This window comes from Muntiacus reevesi, chromosome 2 (genome assembly GCF_963930625.1).
Source record: "Muntiacus reevesi chromosome 2, mMunRee1.1, whole genome shotgun sequence".
Classification (NCBI taxonomy): domain Eukaryota; kingdom Metazoa; phylum Chordata; class Mammalia; order Artiodactyla; family Cervidae; genus Muntiacus; species Muntiacus reevesi.
The window spans coordinates 192,425,142-192,442,701 of NC_089250.1; the positions used below are offsets into that span (position 1 = coordinate 192,425,142).

General features: G+C 41.6%; 1 protein-coding gene across 5 annotated transcripts in view; it reads right to left on the minus strand.

The window, feature by feature from the left end:
• PARN (poly(A)-specific ribonuclease) overlaps positions 1–15,029 on the minus strand; it is a 174,374-nt gene extending 159,345 nt beyond the window's left edge. For 2 of the 5 annotated variants that reach the window (XM_065924370.1, XM_065924369.1), the window contains exons 1-6: positions 14,903–15,029; positions 14,492–14,569; positions 11,663–11,742; positions 11,113–11,180; positions 10,946–11,027; positions 2,337–2,397 (exon numbers count right to left, since the gene is read on the minus strand). In XM_065924370.1, coding sequence (XP_065780442.1) covers positions 2,337–2,397; positions 10,946–11,027; positions 11,113–11,180; positions 11,663–11,742; positions 14,492–14,569; positions 14,903–14,921 — 388 coding nt within the window. In that variant the 5' untranslated portion in view covers positions 14,922–15,029. Of the gene's footprint in view, positions 1–2,336; positions 2,398–10,945; positions 11,028–11,112; positions 11,181–11,662; positions 11,743–14,491; positions 14,570–14,826 lie in introns of all 5 variants that reach the window. The other 3 variants (XM_065924371.1, XM_065924372.1, XM_065924373.1) reach the window with 3 other exon arrangements.
• Between the last annotated feature and the right edge of the window lie 2,531 nt (positions 15,030–17,560).

Consider the following 17,560-nt stretch of genomic DNA (forward strand, 5'->3'; position numbering starts at 1 on the left):
CTCATGCATTTAAAGTGACAAATGAGCTCAGGTATGTTCCATTTTACTGCAATACTCAGATGCTCAGGAGGAGAGAAAGTAAGTGATCAGAACCAACTAAGGCTGTTGGTTCAATATGTGCAGAGGAGCAAGGGGAAGAAGAAAGGATAATAATGGACCAGGCGGACAAGGAGAGGAAGTTAAGGCCAGACAGTAGAAGGTAACTGACAGTGAGAAAGCAATGGAGATCAACCAACTGCTGAAATGAGTTAGCCAAGTGGATGTGAAAGACGAGAGGAGGTGCTGTCAAGGAGAAATGATGGAGGTGGGCACAGTTCCTCCTGATAAGACCCATGATGCCACTAACGGAGTGGACAGCTAAGGGAAGGCAGAAGTGAGGACTGCTGACCCCTTGGGAGTAGACAAGACAGAGCTTTTGCAGGTGCTCCATGTGGATGCTGGAGTCACCCGGAAGGAGGAGAGAGGTAGGAATAGAGAGAAAGATGAGCCAAAGTCTAGGCTTCTGGTGTTCTTGCAAACAGAACCTAAAATAATTGAGGCTGGGGAACATTTGCAGGAATGCAGATTCCACCTGGAGGTTAAAAGAGCATAAATTCAGGTGTTAGACAGCCTGCACTAGAATCCCGGTTCTATCATGCCCAGGACGTCAGCAGAAGGGGGACAGCAGAGCTGGTTACACAGCCCTGGAAGAGCCGTGGCTCCTGAGAAGAACTCAGCTGGGCTGAAGGTGGCAGGCCTACCACCCAGCTGCACAGACAGCTGAAACCATCTGTGCTTGGGAGAATGGTGACAGCAGTCACCTGGTTCCACTTCAGACAAGGAAGTCAGAGGTACGTCCAAGGAGGCTGCCAGGAGGAAAGGGTCTGGCATGTGCAAACCCTAGAGTGCAAAGATTTAATAAGGAAGAGGAGTAAAGGTCCGGGTCAGATTTAAAGCACAGGGATAAGAGTCGCAGTAATAACAGATGGCCTGGGAGCCCTGATGCAGTTGTAACTAAAATACTCCAAGGTCTGACTACAAAACTAGAAAATGAAGCATCCTTCATGAAGCTGTTTCTCTCCTTCTATGAAAATAAAACCATCAGGCTGGAAAATACACATTCATAGGAATCTGGTTAAAGTAGTTCCTTCAAAACATTTCTGCAATAAGACTACCCAGATGGTCCAGCAGTTAAGACTCCATGCTTCCAATGCAGGGGGCACAAGTTCGATCCTTGGTCAGGGAACTAAGATCCCACATGCCACACAGTGCACCAAAAAAAAAAAAAAAAAAAATTGCACACATTCCATCATAGTACTCTAACTATATGTGGAATTTGTATTTTATAGTGGCTTTCAGAGTCAAGCATGAGCCACAAGAAATAAAATTACTTTGTTATACCCAACTTGTGTTACCCAGCAGGTTTACCCACTAGGTTAAGCAGTTTGGATTCAAAAATTTTTTTAGCATTTCCAAATATCAAAAGCACCAGTAGATATGAAGATGCAGCACCACTGAAGCAATTAAACAAACAACATGACATGGTCCTAAAGACCCTACAAGGAGATCATGCTGAGGGAAAGAGATTGTAGTTGAAGTCTATGTTCTGGAACCTTTGCTGAGAAATATCTCCTTCCCTACCTCACTCAGTAACACATCCACCATGGGAAAGAAAACAGTTTACAAGAATAATTAAGTGAAAAGTAGCTACTGACCTTAGAGCAGCAGGCACTTAATACTGCTGGGAACGACAGAGGCTTTCCCAGGCACTTTTAGGGAAGTAAATGAATGGAGGAAAACAAAACCACTCTGACGTGCTTGAACGTCCAGTGTTCATTAATTAAATATTTAACAATCACCTCTCTGAGGGATCATGCCCTACGCTGGGGATAAGGACTCGGACTTGGTCCTCCTACCCTGCCAGGTTGCTGGTCAGCACATCACCCAGCAAGTTAGCCATCAGAACTGAATTTTCCTCCAAAGACCATCGCAGTATTATTGAAACATGGCCGATTTTGAAAATACGACACTGGACCACTTGTCTCAGTGGAAGACAACAGGGACACATACCCCACAGGGAGTCTGCCAGGAGACTGAGTCACACCAGTGACAGCCCAAGCCCCACCCAATGACTCTGGGGGCTTGAGAGGCCTCATTAGAGCTAAATGAGGCAGCAGAGCCTCTCCTGTGCCACTCATGCTGGACCAGGCCTTCAACAGCGGGGCACAATAAAAACTCTAACGGCTGCACAGGCTGGAATGGAAATCCGAGACCCTGTCAGACAGTACGCACAGAGAGATAATTCTCAACCGAATCCAGATTTACAAGCTCTGAAGAGAGGTCACGTGTAATCTTACCGTTGCGAAAAACTTTATTAAAATCAAATCCTTGGCTTGCTAGAAAGTCAATGCTTGAGCTCTGAAACAAGAGTAAATAGAACATGCATTTCAGTGATGTTCATGGCAGGTGTGTGAACATAAGCAGAGAAAGAACTCTGGGGAGTAAACGAAAGGCAACCAGGCCAGGGGTAGCATGCCACGGGTCAGAGAACAAGGGGCTTCTACTCCACGGCTGCTGAACTGTCCCTTCATTCACTATCTGGGTTTCTCCCTTATAGTTTGTAAGACAAACATCCTTTGTTACCCAACATCTAAGAAAATCTTACTTGGTGAACATATATTCTCCCAAGAGGCAGGAAACTCCTGAATAAAAATTAAATGTATTTCTATTATCTAACCCCAGGTTCAAGTTTAAGGGAAAAAATGTGCAAATTATAAGGTATCAATATTCACTTCAACTTAGATTCTGGAAGCCCAAAATCTTAACTGAATGTTCTTTACATTCAACATCATAGTACAGAAAAATTTCCAGTAAAGAGACTTACTAAACACATATCTCAAAGTCAAAATATATAAGTAAATGTAGCAAAAATATCAAGTAAGTAATAATACACAAGAATGGGAACATTTTCACAAAGTCCTTACTCAACTGACTGAAGGTGGGAAACTTCACTGAGCTTCTCTAATTTTATTTTCGTTTTAACTCAGAACCGCCTCGTCTAACTCAATGAAACCATGAGCCTCGCTGTGGAGGGCCACCCAAGACGCAAGGGTCATGGTGGAGAGTTCTGACAAAACTGGGTCCACTGAAGGGAGTGGCAAACCACTCCAATTTCTTGCCTTGAGAACCCCACGGACAGTTATGAAAACGGAAAAAGATATATGACACTGAAAAATGAAATTCCCAGGTCGGTAGGTGTCCAATATGCTACTGGAGAGAAGTGGAGAAATAACTCCAGAAAGAATGAAGAGACTGAGTCAAAGAGAAAACAATGCCCATTTGTGGATGTGTCTGGTGATGGAAGTAAAGTCTGATGCTATAAAGAGCAATACTGCATAGGAATCTGGACTGTTAGGTCCATGAATTAAGGTAAATTAGAAGTGGTCAAACAGGAGATGGCAAGAGGGAACAGTGACATTTTAGTAATCAGTGAACTAAAACAGACTGGAATGGGTGAATTTAACTCAGATGCCGATTATATATACTACTGTGGGCAAGAATCCCTTAGAAGAAATGGAGTAGCCCTCACAGTCAACAAGAGTCTGAAATGCAATACTTGAGTGCAATCTCAAAAACGACAGAATGATCTCTGTTCATTTCCAAAGAAAACCATTCACTAACACAGTAATCCAATCTATACCCCAACCAGTAAGGCTGAAGAAGCTGAAGTTGAATGGTTCTATAAAGACCCACAAGACATTCGAGAACTAACACTCAAAAAAGATGTCCTTTTCATCATAGGGGACTGGAATGCAAAAGTAGGAAGTCAAGAGAAACCTGGAGTAATAGGCAAATTTGGCCTTGGAGTACAAAATGAAGCAGGGCAAAGGCTAATAAGAGTTTTGCCAAGAGAACACACTGGTCATAGCAAATACCCTCTTCCAACAATACAAGAGAAGACTCTACACATGGACATCACCAGATGGTCAATAGCAAAATCACACTGATTATATTCTTTGCAGCCAAAGATGGAGAGGATCTATGAAAGAAAGTGGAAGTGAAGTCGCTCAGTCCTGTCTGACTCTTTGCGACCCCATGGACTGTAGCCCACCAGGCTCCTCAGTCCATGGAATTTTCCAGGCAAGAGTACTGGAGTGGGTTGCCATTGCCTTCTCCAGGGCATCTTCCCAACCCAGGGATCGAACCCGGGTCTCCCGCACTGCAGGCAGACGCTTTACTGTCTGAGCCACCAGGAAGCCCAGGAGAGGCTCTGTAACAGTCACCAAAAACAAGACCAGGAACCAACTGTGGCTCAGACCATGAACTCCTTATTGCCAAATTCATACTTAAACTGAAGAAAGTAGGGAAAACCACTAGACCATTCATATACGACCTAAATCAAACCCCTTACAATTATACACTAGAAGTGACAAATAGATTCAAGGGATTAGCTCTGATAGACAGAAAGCCTGAAGAACTATGGACAGAGGTTTGTAACATGTACAGAAGGCATTGATCAAGACCATCCCCAAGAAAAAAAAATGCAAAAAGGCAAAATGGTTGTCTAGGGAGGTCTTACAGATAGCTAAGAAAAGAAGAGAAGCTAAAGGTAAAGGAGAAAAGGAAAGATATTCCCATTTGAATGCAGAGTTCCAAAGAATAGGAAGGAGAGATAAGAAACCTTTCCTCAGTGATCAATGCAAAGAAATAGAGGAAAACAATAGAATGGGAAAGACTAGAGATCTCTTCAAGAAAATTAGAGATACCAAGGGAATATTTCATGCAAAGATGGGCACAGTAAAAGACAGAAATGGTATGGACCTAACAGAAGCAGAAGATATTCAGAAGAGGTGGCAAGAATACACAGAAGAACTACACAAAAAGTATCTTCATGACCCAGATAACCACGATGGTGTGATCACACACCTAGAGCCAAACATCCTAGAATTCGTGATGTCAAGTGGTTCTCAGGAAGCATCACTACGAACAAAGCTAGTGAAGGTGATAGAATTCCAGTTGAGCTATTTCAAATCCTAAAAGATGATGCTGTGAAAGTGCTGCACTCATTATGCCAGCAAATTTGGAAAACTCAGCAGTGACCACAGGACTGGAAAAGGTCAGTTTTCATTCCGATTCCAAAGAAGGACAACACCAAAGAATATTCAAACTACCACACAATTGCACTCATCTCACACGCTAGCAAAGTAATGCTCAAAATTCTCCAAGCCAGGCTTCAACAGTATGTGAACCATGAACTTCCAGATGTTCAAGCCGGACTTAGAAAAGGCAGCAGAACCAGAGATCAAATAGCCAACATCTGTTGGATCATCTAAAAAGCAACAGAATTCCAGAAAAACATCTACTTCTGCTTTATTGATTACGCCAAAGCCTTTGACTGTGTTCAGTTCAATTCAGCTCAGTCGCTCAGTCATATCCGACTTTGCAGCCCCATGGACTGCAGGACACCAGGCCGCCTTGTCCATCAACAACTCCTGGGGTTTACTCAAACTCGTGTCCATTGAATCAGCAATACCATCCAACCATCTCATCCTCTGTCATCCCCTTCTCCTCCCCTCTTCTATCTTTCCCAGCATCAGGGTCTTTTCCAAAGAGTGAGCTCTTCGCTTCAGGTGGCCAAAGCATTAGAGTTTCAGCTTCAGCATCAGTTCTTCCAATGAATATTCAGAACTGATTTCCTTTCGGATGGACTGCCTGGATCTCCTTGTTGTCCAAGGGGCTCTCAAGAGTCTTATCCAACACTACAGTTCTAAAGCATCAATTCTTCAGGGCTCAGCTTTCTTTATAGACCAACTCTCACAAACATACATGGCTACTGGAAAAACCATAGCTTTAACCAGATGGACCTTTGTTGGCAAAGTAATATCTCTGCTTTTTAATATGCTAAAAGGAAAATAAAGAGCCTCCTGATGAAAGTGAAAGAGGGAAGTGAAAAAGCTGGCTTAAAACTCAACATTCAACATTCAAAAAACGAAGATCATGGCATCCAGTCCCATGATTTTGGACTCCAAAACCACTGCAGATGATAACTGCAGCCAATTAAAAGACACTTGCTCCTTGGAAGAAAAGTTATGACTAATCTAGACAGCATATTAAAAGGCAGAGACGTTACTTTGCCAACAAAGTTCCATCTATTCAAAGCTACAGTTTTTCCAGTAGTCAGGTATGGATGTAAGAATTGGACTATAAAGAAAGCTGAGTGCCAAAGAATTGATGCTTTTGAATGTGATGTTGGAGAAGACTCTTGAGAGTCCCTTGGACAGCAAGTCTAAGAGAGATCCAACTAGTCCATCTGAAAAGAAATCAGTCCTGAATATTCACTGGAAGAACTAATGCTGAAGCTGAAACTCCAATGCTTTGGCCACCTGATACGAAAAACTCACTCATTGGAAAAGACCCTGATGCTGGGAAAGATTGAAGACAGGAAGAGAAGGGGACAACAGAGGATGAGATGGTTGGATGGCATCACAACTCGATGGACATGAGTTTGAGCAAGCTCCGTAAGTTAGTGATGGACAGGGAAGCCTGGCATGCTGCAGTCGATGGGGTCTCAAAGAGCTGGACATTCCTGAAGTAACTGAAGTTAGAACAGTTAAATCTGACCCTTTATAGAGCAGCCCTTCCTGAGCCGTACTTGATGTGACACCATCAGTCTAGACTGAGGATGCTCTGCCAGTTCCAGTAAGCTCATTACCATATTCACTTTAGAGATGCTGCTGAAGACAACATCGTTTGCATTAATGACTTCTTTACGATAACAGAGGGCTTCCCTGGTGGCTCAGATGATAAAGAATCTGCCTACAATTAAGGAGACCTGGGTTCAATCCCTGGGTCAGGAAGATCCCCTGGAAAAGGGAATGGCTACCCACTCCAGTATTCTTGCCTGGAGAATTCCATGGACAGAGGAGTCTGGCAGGCTACAGTCCATGGGGTCACAAAGAGTCAGACATGACTGAGCGACTAATACCATGATAACAGAAAGGGAAATGTCCTGGGGCCTCTAACCTGAGGAAAACTGAACTGGTCCTGAGTCCTGGTCCACTTTGACCCTTTGGACCACAGAACTGACAGTGTGTTTCCCCCTTGGCTTGGCTGGTAGGAAGCTCAGAGACAAGCAGGTAAGACTTTCTTTGGCATGAATTCTGTGTTCTAATCATAACACAGTAATCACATCCTCATTTTTCTTTTCCTCCAATTTTTCACTTACTTATTTTTAATCTTAGATTAAAAGGTTTTATATATTATATATACTTTTATGTACTTTATGTATCTTTATTACTTGACAAAAGTTCTTTTAAAATATGAGCAACCTAGTCAAATATATGTGGGTATGTGCATGTATGCACACACACACACACACAGATATAGACACATCATTTTCTATCATGTCCATGTTTTCTGTGATGTGAAATAAGCAACCATTTCCCCTATATCTTCCCTTTTCATCCTGTTCTGAAATAAGACCCAGTGCCTTCTGACTTGGGCCACAAGCCCCTCTACCTTCCATGCCTGAGTACTCTTAACTCTGCTCCCCTAATACCCATCACTGACAGAGACGCCAAAAGATGGCTTATGGAAAGGAGTTTTTACCCCTCCTGTCACTAGACTCCAAAACACCCTAATTTTCTTCTTTAAAACTCAGAGATCATGTATCCCCTTTTTGAAGCCATTTATTTTCTACTCAAATACTACTCTTTAGACTGCACAAAAAAATGTACTCTATGCCCCTGAACTTAAAGCCTCTTAAAATGGTAAATTTTAGGTTATGGATTTTTTTTTTTACCATAATAAAGAAAAAACACTTCAAACCAACAAACTTTATTTATAAAACACTAAACACTATCTTTGGTTTGTTCTGAATGTACCATTTTCAGGATTCGAAAGATGAGCATAGATAATTAGGGAGGACAATTTGAGCATCTATCAAAATTTTAAATCTATAAGTTCTATGACTCATCAATTCCCCTCATAGGAAAGCTATCCTATAAAACATTCTTGGAGTTCAACCTGAAACTTAAGTCTGTGACAACCTAGAGAGGTGGGATGGGGTGGGGGAGGAAGGCGAGGGAGGTTCAAGAGGGAGGGGGCATATGTTCAAGAGGGAGGGGCCACATGTACACTTATGGCTAATTCATGTTATTGTACGGCAGAAACCAACACAACATTGTAAAGCAACTACCGTCCGATTAAAAATAAATTTAAAAAATAGCTTAAAAACATATGTTGATTCAGCCAAAAAAAAAAATTCCTATATACAACCAAGACACTTGCACAAGGACACTGACTATAGCACTGTTTAAAATAGGGACCCACTGGAAAACTTTCCAATTCCAATTAGATAAATTATAATACATCTGTATTATGAAATATGAAGACATTGTGTTAAACAGAAAATGCAAGTTATATAAAATATGAATGTTGTGATTCTGCGTATATTAAAGGAAAAAACTATAACTGTGTTTGTGTATGTGTGTGTGTGTATATATATGTAGACACAGGAGTATATGTATATATGGCACAAAAGGAGTGAAATGGGGAAAGAAGTGGCATGGGGGAAGAGGGGATTTTAAAAAAAACAACATTTTTTACTCTATAGACAGCAGCAATGTCTTGACTTTTCACGACCATGTATATATTTTCTTCCATGAACTCAACTACAGATGTTCAGGCAGAAAAAAGAACAACAGAAGAAAAAGGAAGTGAAGGCAATGCAGACACCTTGCAATTCACCTGGATGGGCACGCGCTGCAGGCCCTGTGTGTACTGTGCTCACTGTGTGTATAGATAGTTTTCAGACAGCACAGTAAGTTGTCTTGCGCCCCAATTTTTCCTGCTTTAAGGATAATAAAAGCTTTTCAAGATCAATTTTTAACTAGACACAATCTTCACCCTACTCGCTGACTCTAGAAACTAAGCTCCTTTTAAGATGCGACTCTGCTGTAGGCATAGATTTTTAAACAAGACAAAATCCACCTTAGATGGAGGACCAGAAAAAAAATTCAAAGATACTATCATTTACCTTATCCATACAATTGCCAAGTTTACTTACTGAGTCTCAACCTCTTCTCTGCCTTTGTTTCTCCAGAACAGAGAACTGCACCATTTGAGCCCATTAATCTCTGGCCTGTCTTCAAGTCTATGATGTTTTCCTTTTTTTTAAGGAGTGGCTGGCTATCAGGACTGCATGAAGTGTTCCAGGTGTAGTCACAGGATGATTTTGTATGATGGGTAGGGTTCTTCTGACCTGTCTCCAGTTGTGTTTGTGTTGGTCTTTTAGAACATACTGTCATCCCTAAGATGTCTCACTGCCACTGTGTGCATTTGATTAATTCCTGGCTAAAACCATGGAATCCACTTTAAGGAACTGTCTTTTCCTGCTACCACTGGAAAACTACATCCATACAAATGTCCAAACTGAACCTATCTTTCTCAGAGAAAATTTACGAATACTGTTTAATGAAGTATTCTATACTCATGTGACTGGTAAATAGCTGTTAAATGAGGATGAGATAGTTGGATGGCATCACCGACTCAATGGACATGAGTTTCAGTAAACTCCAGGAGTTGGTGATGGACAGGGAGGCCTCACGTTTGGCAGTCCATGGGGTTGCAAAGAGTCAGATATGACTGAGCAACTGAACTGAGCTTATTGCAAAGTAAAGAAATATCAACTATGGTTTATCTGCTAATTTAAGAAAAATGCTGGTTATAAGAGTAAAATTACCTTCTCTCCAGCTCCTGACATGCAATGAATGCTGTTTCATTTGTTTACATCCTGCCTTATTACAGAGAGAATCTGACATGACTCAGTCACTCAAGAAGCTTACCCTCCAGGCTTTCTTAACTTCATTACTACTTAGAAGCAGGAAAAGGGACAGATGGGAAGACTCAAAGGAACTAATGTTACTCCAGGGAGAGAAGCTCAGACATAGGATTATGAGGAAGAGAAGAGCAAAACTCAGGTTTCATCACATAGCCATATGATAGACACTAATTCACATTGTCCTTATCAGTAGAGATCAATGATCTCCTTATCTGTTAATCAGATTATTAAGAGAGCAGAAAGGGGAAGCTGACATTCACCGAATGTCCACCAGATCAGCTACAACTCTGAACTGGCTGTTCTAAAGGGGACCCTCCCTGTATCCTCACCTTGGCTCATAAAGTCAGCCCTTTCCTCCTCAGTAGGTAACAGTGGTCTTTTTCTACCCTCTTTCCTAACTGGTAAGCTTGGGAAAAGAAACTGAGCACATGTAACTTAGCCCCTTCTGGGTTCCCCGGTGGCTCAGACAGTAAAGAATCTGCCTGCAATGCAGGAGACCCGGGATCGATCCCTCGGTCGGGAAGATCCCCTGGAGGAGGGCACAGCAACCCACTCCAGTATTCTTGTCTGAAGAATCCCATGGACTAAGGACCCTGGGAGCTACGTTCATGGGGCTGCAAAGAGTCAGACACAATTGAGTGACTATACTTTCATTTTCACTTCTAGGTTTGCTCTTTTCAAAGAGGATACACACATACTCTGCTCCTCCAGAAAATAAAGGTCTACCCTTGAAGAGGTGTGCAGTGAGAATGGGGTGGGAAAAAAACCTGCAGGTCCTAATCTGTAGGTTCAGTTCAGGGTAAGAAAATAAAAAACATCCCCCGAAGAGCCACAGTACGAAGTCATGGTCTCAAATTCAGCTCTACTTATAATAAAGTTCATGTTCCCATTTCCCTCTGCCTGTCTCTTACATCTTATTCCTTAACTCACTCTCAGGTCAAAGGAAAGATGGGAGTATGATTTATTTATAATCCTAAAACTGAAGGTCAGTGAGGTAAAGTGATTTGCCCAAAGTGCAAAGTTGGTTATAGAACAAAATTTTAAAGAGAATTCTGATTCCATGTTTCCACACAGCTTCATCAGGGATTCATAACAGAAAAAAAAAAACTCAGTTATACTACTAACCTGACAAACAAATTTGACATCTGGTGAGGATCTATTGAAGGGTTTCGGGAAAACATAGAAGTTAAAAGACTTTGTTATATACCTGGGGAAAATAAGATAAAAGGAGACTTAGGGTGTTACATTATGCCATGACAAAAGAATTCCCACCACTTGTTAAAACAACCTACTTTGAATCTGTGTAGTCATACTTAAAAGTGCAAAGGCCAAACTGAAACAGCAAAAAGTCCATGGAATGCTGGAAAAGGGAAATAAAATATCTGTCAAAACAATGCTGTTTAGTCGACATGAGCAACAGTATTTGCAATCAGGTAGGTTTTCTGATTATTCTACTTGACTTTGGCAGAATACTTCTGATCCAAACCGATTATAGATTATCTATCAGAAGCATTATTAATTTATAAATATTTCTTAATATTTTTCCCAACTAAGCACTTATGCATCATCCAGAGCATCATAGTAAACCTATTTCCAAATGATTAAAATAACCACATCATATTTCCTGTAAATGAAATTAACAATGAAAATACTAAACCTTCCCCAAAATGTTTTCCAGCAAACAATTATTTTTGCTGTTGTTTTAAATACCACTAAATATCAACTCATAGCTAGGGTTGAGAAGTTAATAAGCAAGCTTGATGATTTTATTCCTCTATAATTTAACATATGCAAGACCAATATGGGAAAAAAAAAATAAGATTTTCTAGCACACCCACTTACCTTTTTAAGCTTCTGATACCTTTCTTCTGGAGTGTCAAAACCATTTGTTAATGCGGTGACTGAAGGTCCATCGCTGATTCCTAGATTTTGAGAAAAAAAAATTTTAACCTATTAGTAAATGCTAACAGAAAATGTCAGTCAACTATTCAATGGCTCTATAATTTCATATTTTTATGAATTAAAACTAACTGGAAGTGCTCTTTATTTCACTTTTTCAAAATTAGCATGAATTTCGCAGGCTAACAAGCCAAACTCTGTAATAAAGAATTCAGAGATACAAATGTTTCAATTTGAGAATGGACAGTTTCAGTATCTAAAACAGATTTCAAATAAAGAAAACCCTATAGATATCTCACCAAAAAATTATTATAACTAATAAATGAATTCAGTAGAGTTGCAAGATACAAAATTAATATTCAGAAATCCACTGTAAATTTCTATACACTAATAACAAACCATCAAAAAAAGAAATTATAAAAACGATCCCACTGACAATTGCATCAAAAAGAATAAAACACCTAGGAGTATATTTAACCAAGGTGAAAGACCTGTCTGTCCTCTGAGAACTATAAGACACTGGTGAAAGCAATTGAAGAAAACATGAAAAACAGAAATGCTCATGAACTGGAGGAATTAATACTGTTAAAATGCCCATATTACCCAAAACAATCTATAGATTCAATGCAATCTCTATCAAAATACCTATGGCATTTTTCACAGAACTAAACAAATAATCCTAAAATTTGTATAGAACCACAAAAGACCCCGAACAACCACAACAATCTTGAGATACCACCTCACATCTGTCAGAATGGCTATTCTCAAAAACACAAGAAATAACAAGTGTTGGCAAGGATGTGGAGAAAAGGAAACTGTCATGTACTGTTGGCGGGAATGTCAATTGGTGCAGACACTATAGAAAACAGTATAAAGCTTCCTCGAAATATTAAAAATAGAACTAACATATGATCCAGCAATTCCACTTCTGGATATTCATCAGAAGAAAACAAAAATTATTTTTTCTTCAATAATTCTAACTGAAAAAGATTTATACATGCCTAAGTCACTACAGCATTATTTACAATAGCAAAGATAGAAGCAACTTAAGTGTTCAAGGATAAATGAATGGATAAAGATCCTATATATATGTAAAGAAGATGCTATAAATGTGTGTGTATATGTGTGCGTGTGTGTGTATACACACATATATATGCCGACATGGGGCTTCCCTGATGGCTCAGATGGTAAAGAATCTGCCTGCAATGTAGGAGACCAGGGGTTGAGAAGATCCCCTGGAGAAGGGAATAGCTACCCACTCCAGTATTCTTGCTTAGAGAATTCCACAGATAGAGGAGCCTGACGGGCTACAGCCCATAGGATTGCAAAGAATTTGTGTACAGAAATATTACTCAACCATAAAAAAGAAAAAAAAAAAAACCTTGTAATATGGATGGACCTAGAAGATACTATGCTGAGTGAGTGAAATAAGTCAGACAAAGAAAGACAAATACTGATGATTTCATTTACTGATAAAATCTTAAAAAATAAGAAAGAAAAGAAACAGAAAGAGACTTATTGATACAGAGTAAACTGATGGTTGCCAGAGTGGAGGAGGGGAGTGGGGGGGGAAGCCAAATAGGTGAAGGGGTTTAAGAGGTACAAACTTTCACTTATAAAATAAGTAAGTCACAGCACAGAGAATATAGCCAATAATATAGCTGACAAGAACTTTGTATGATAACAAATGGTAACTAGACTTAGCCAGGTAACCAATCCATAATGTATAAAAATATCAAATCACTATGTTATACACTTGAAACTGACACAATTGATCATAATTCAGTAATTATAATTACATACAATTATTTATATAACTATATATATAAAATAAAGCAATTATAATCCAGTAATGGATTATGCCCAGTAAAAACAAAGTTATGTCCAGCATGGATTCCTTTAGAAAGAGCTGAAGTCGTTGAAACATGTACAACTTGTAGCAAAAACAGCTATCTTTACCAAAAATTGGATATCTTTGATCCAAAAAAAAAAAGAACCTTGCAATTATAACTGTTAGTTATACTAATCTAAGTACTAGATACATGTGTACACCCACGCCAAGGCAGGCAGTGAACACGTTCATTAATGCCTAAAGGAATACCCTCATTTATCTGCATAAGTCCAACCCTAAAGTCAGTCACAAAGCACAAATATTATATGAGTCTTCTTAGAGCAAATGTCTAAACTAGTCAAATTCATAGATACAGAAACAATGATTGCTAGAGGCAGAGGGGAGGGAGGAGCTGGGAATTACTGTTCAATGTGTACAGTTTCAGTTCTGGAAGATGAAAAAGTTCTGTGGAGATGGACAGTGGGGATGGTGGCACTCCAGTGTTAAAGTCCTACATGTCACTGAACTTTAAAACCACTTAAAAATGCTTAACAGGATACATGTTATGTGTATGCTATGTGTATTTCACCACACACCAAAAAAGGCCTGACCCTACCTCTCCAGCGCTGTCCCACACCTGCCCAGCTGTTTTTAAGCAACATCAAAACCGTAGTCTCTTATCTGCAACCCTCAGAGTTCAACCACCACAAACCCAATCAGGAAACCCACCGCATCTCTTTCGTGCTTTTGAAACGTTTAAGAGGAAACGTGGAGACTCATGCAACCTGACCCAGAAAACTCAAACAGGGAGGAGCGACAGCAGGTATAAGCCCAGGCCAGGGGTCAGGAGGGCATAGGGGTGGGGGGTGGGGGTGGCGGGCAGGAGGAGGCTTGGCTATGCATTGCAGGGTGCCAGCCTCGAGCTTGCAAGCGAGGGATACCTGAAAACTCCCCATCGATGGCGAAGAAGTCGGCCTCCTCTATGGCCTGGTACACTTTGTGGAGATTACTCTTAAAATCTGCGGAGAAACCGAGAAGAGGCTCAGAACCGGTGGCCTGGCTTTCTGCCCACGGGTTACTAGGGGGATAGGGAAGGAGGGAAGGGGAGCTGCCAAGGATCCTGGGATGAGAGGACAAGTCCCTAAGGGGTGCACAGACCGGAGGGATATAAGCCCCGAGGGGTGCACTGGCCAGAGACGAACAAGGCCCCAAGAAGCGCAAAAGGGGAGCAAACCCCTGAGGGGACTGCCTCTGCCCCAGGCCGGGTCAAGTAGACCTGCCGCGGTGCGGGCCTAGCAGGCCGGGTGAGGAAGTGCCACGAGGACGCGGGGAGGTGTACAGCGGACACGCACTGCTCCTGATTATCTCCATTCTGCGGACTGGCCAGGCCTCCGGCCCCGCCCGGGCCGCCTCGACCGTTCCACTCCCGAAGTTCCGCGGCGACAGCGCTGGCAGCCACGGCAGAGACCGCGGTGGCGACTTCCGGAAACAGCGCGCGCCGGCGCGCGTCACGTGCGCCTGCGTCATAGTAGGGCGGGGCCAAGGGTGGGTTTCATCCCGGGAGGCGGCAGGGGTAACAGAGTTCCAGAAAAATGTCTATTTCTGCTTAATTGACTATGCCAAAGCCTTTGACTGTGTGGATCACAATAAACTGTGGAAAATTCTGAAAGAGATGGGAATACAAGACCACCTGAGCTGCCTCTTGAGAAACCTGTATGCAGGTCAGGAAGCAACTGTTAGAACTGGACATGGAACAACAGACTGGTTCCAGATAGGAAAAGGAGTACGTCAAGGCTGTATATTGTCACCCTGCTTATTTAACTTATATGCAGAGTACATCATGCAAAATGCAGGGCTGGAAGAAGCACAAGCTGGAATCAAGATTGCCGGGAGAAATATAAATAACCTCAGATATGCAGATGACACCACCCTTATGGCAGAAAGTGAAGAGGAACTAAAAAGCCTCTTAATGAAAGGGAAAGAGGAGAGGGAAAAAGTTGGCTTAAAGCTCAGTATTCAGAAAACTAAGATCATGGCATCTGGTCCCATCACTTCATGGGAAATAGATGGGGAAACAGTGGAAACAGTGTCAGACTTTATTTTGGGGGCTCCAAAATCACTGCAGATGGTGATTGCAGCCATGAAATTAAAAGACGCTTGCTCCTTGGAAGGAAAGTTATGACCAACCTCAGTCAGTCAGTTTAGTCACTCAGTCGTGTCTGACTCGTTGAGATCCCATGAATCGCAGCAGGCCAGGCCTCCCTGTCCATCACAAACTCATGTCCATCGAGTCAGTGATGCCATCCAGCCATCTCATCCTTTGTCGTCCCCTTCTCCTCCTGCCCCCAATCCCTCCCAGCATCAGGGTCTTTTCCAATGAGTCAACTCTTCCCATGAGGTGGCCAAAATATTGGAGTTTCAGCTTCAGCATCAGTCCTTCCAATGAACACCCAGGAAAGATCTCCTTTAGGATGGACTGGTTGGATCTCCTTGCAGTCCAAGGGACTCTCAAGAGTCTTCTCCAATACCACAGTTCAAAAGTTCAATTTTTCGGCACTCAATTTTCTTCACAGTCCAACTCTCACATCCATAGATGACCACTGGAAAAACCATAGCCTTGACTAGACGGATCTTTGTTGGCCAAGTAATGTCTCTGCTTTTTAATATGCTATCTAGGTTGATCATAACTTTCCTTCCAAGGAGCAAGCGTCTTTTAATTTCATGGCTGCAATCACCATCTGCAGTGATTTTGGAGCACTGAAAAATAAAGTCTGACACTGTTTCCACTGTTTCCCCATCTATTTCCCATGAAGTGATGGGACCAGATGCCATGATCTTAGTTTTCTGAATACTGAGCTTTAAGCCAACTTTTTCCCTCTCCTCTTTCCCTTTCATCAAGAGGCTTTTTAGTTCCTCTTCACTTTCTGCCATAAGGGTGGTGTCATCTGCATATCTGAGGTTATTTATATTTCTCCCGGCAATCTTGATTCCAGCTTGTGCTTCTTCCAGCCCTGCATTTTGCATGATGTACTCTGCATATAAGTTAAATAAGCAGGGTGACAATATACAGCCTTGATGTACTCCTTTTCCTATCTGGAACCAGTCTGTTGTTCCATGTCCAGTTCTAACAGTTGCTTCCTGACCTGCATATAGGTTTCTCAAGAGGTGAGTCAGGTGGTCTTGTATTCCCATCTCTTACAGAAATTTTCCACAGTTTATTGTGATCCACACAGTCAAAGGCTTTGGCATAGTCAATAAAGCAAAAATAGATGTTTTATTGGAACTCTCTTGCTTTTTCGATGATCCAGAGGATATTGACAATTTTATCTCTTGTTCCTCTGCCTTTTCTAAAACCAGCTTGAACATCTGGAAGTTCACAGTTCACGTATTGCTGAAGCCTGGCTTGGAGAATTTTGAGCATTACTTTACTAGCGTGTGAGATGAGTGCAATTTTGCGGTAGTTTGAGCATTCTTTGGGATTGCCTTTCTTTGTGATTGGAGTGAAAACTGACCTTTTCCAGTTCTGTGGCCACTGCTAAGTTTTCCAAATTTGCTGGCATATTGAGTGCAGCACTTTCACAGCATCATCTTTCAGGATATGAAATAGCTCAACTGGAATTCCATGACCTCTGCTAGCTTTGTTCATAGTGATGCTTTCTAAGGCCCACCTGACTTCACATTCCAGGATGTCTGGCTCTAGGTGAGAGATCACACCAACCTAAACAGCATATTAAAAAGCAGAGACATTGCTTTGCCAACAAAGGTCCATCTAGTCAAGGCTATGGTTTTTCAGTAGTCATGTATGGATGTGAGAGTTGGACTATAAAGAAAGCTGAGTGCAGAAGAATTGATGCTTTTGAACTGTGGTGCTGGAGAAGACTCTTGAGAGTCCCTTGGACTACAAGGACATCCAACCAGTCCATCCTAAAGGAGATCAGTCCTGAGTGTTCATTGGTAGGACTGATGTTGACGCTGAAACTCCAATACTTTGGCCACGTTATGTGAAGAAC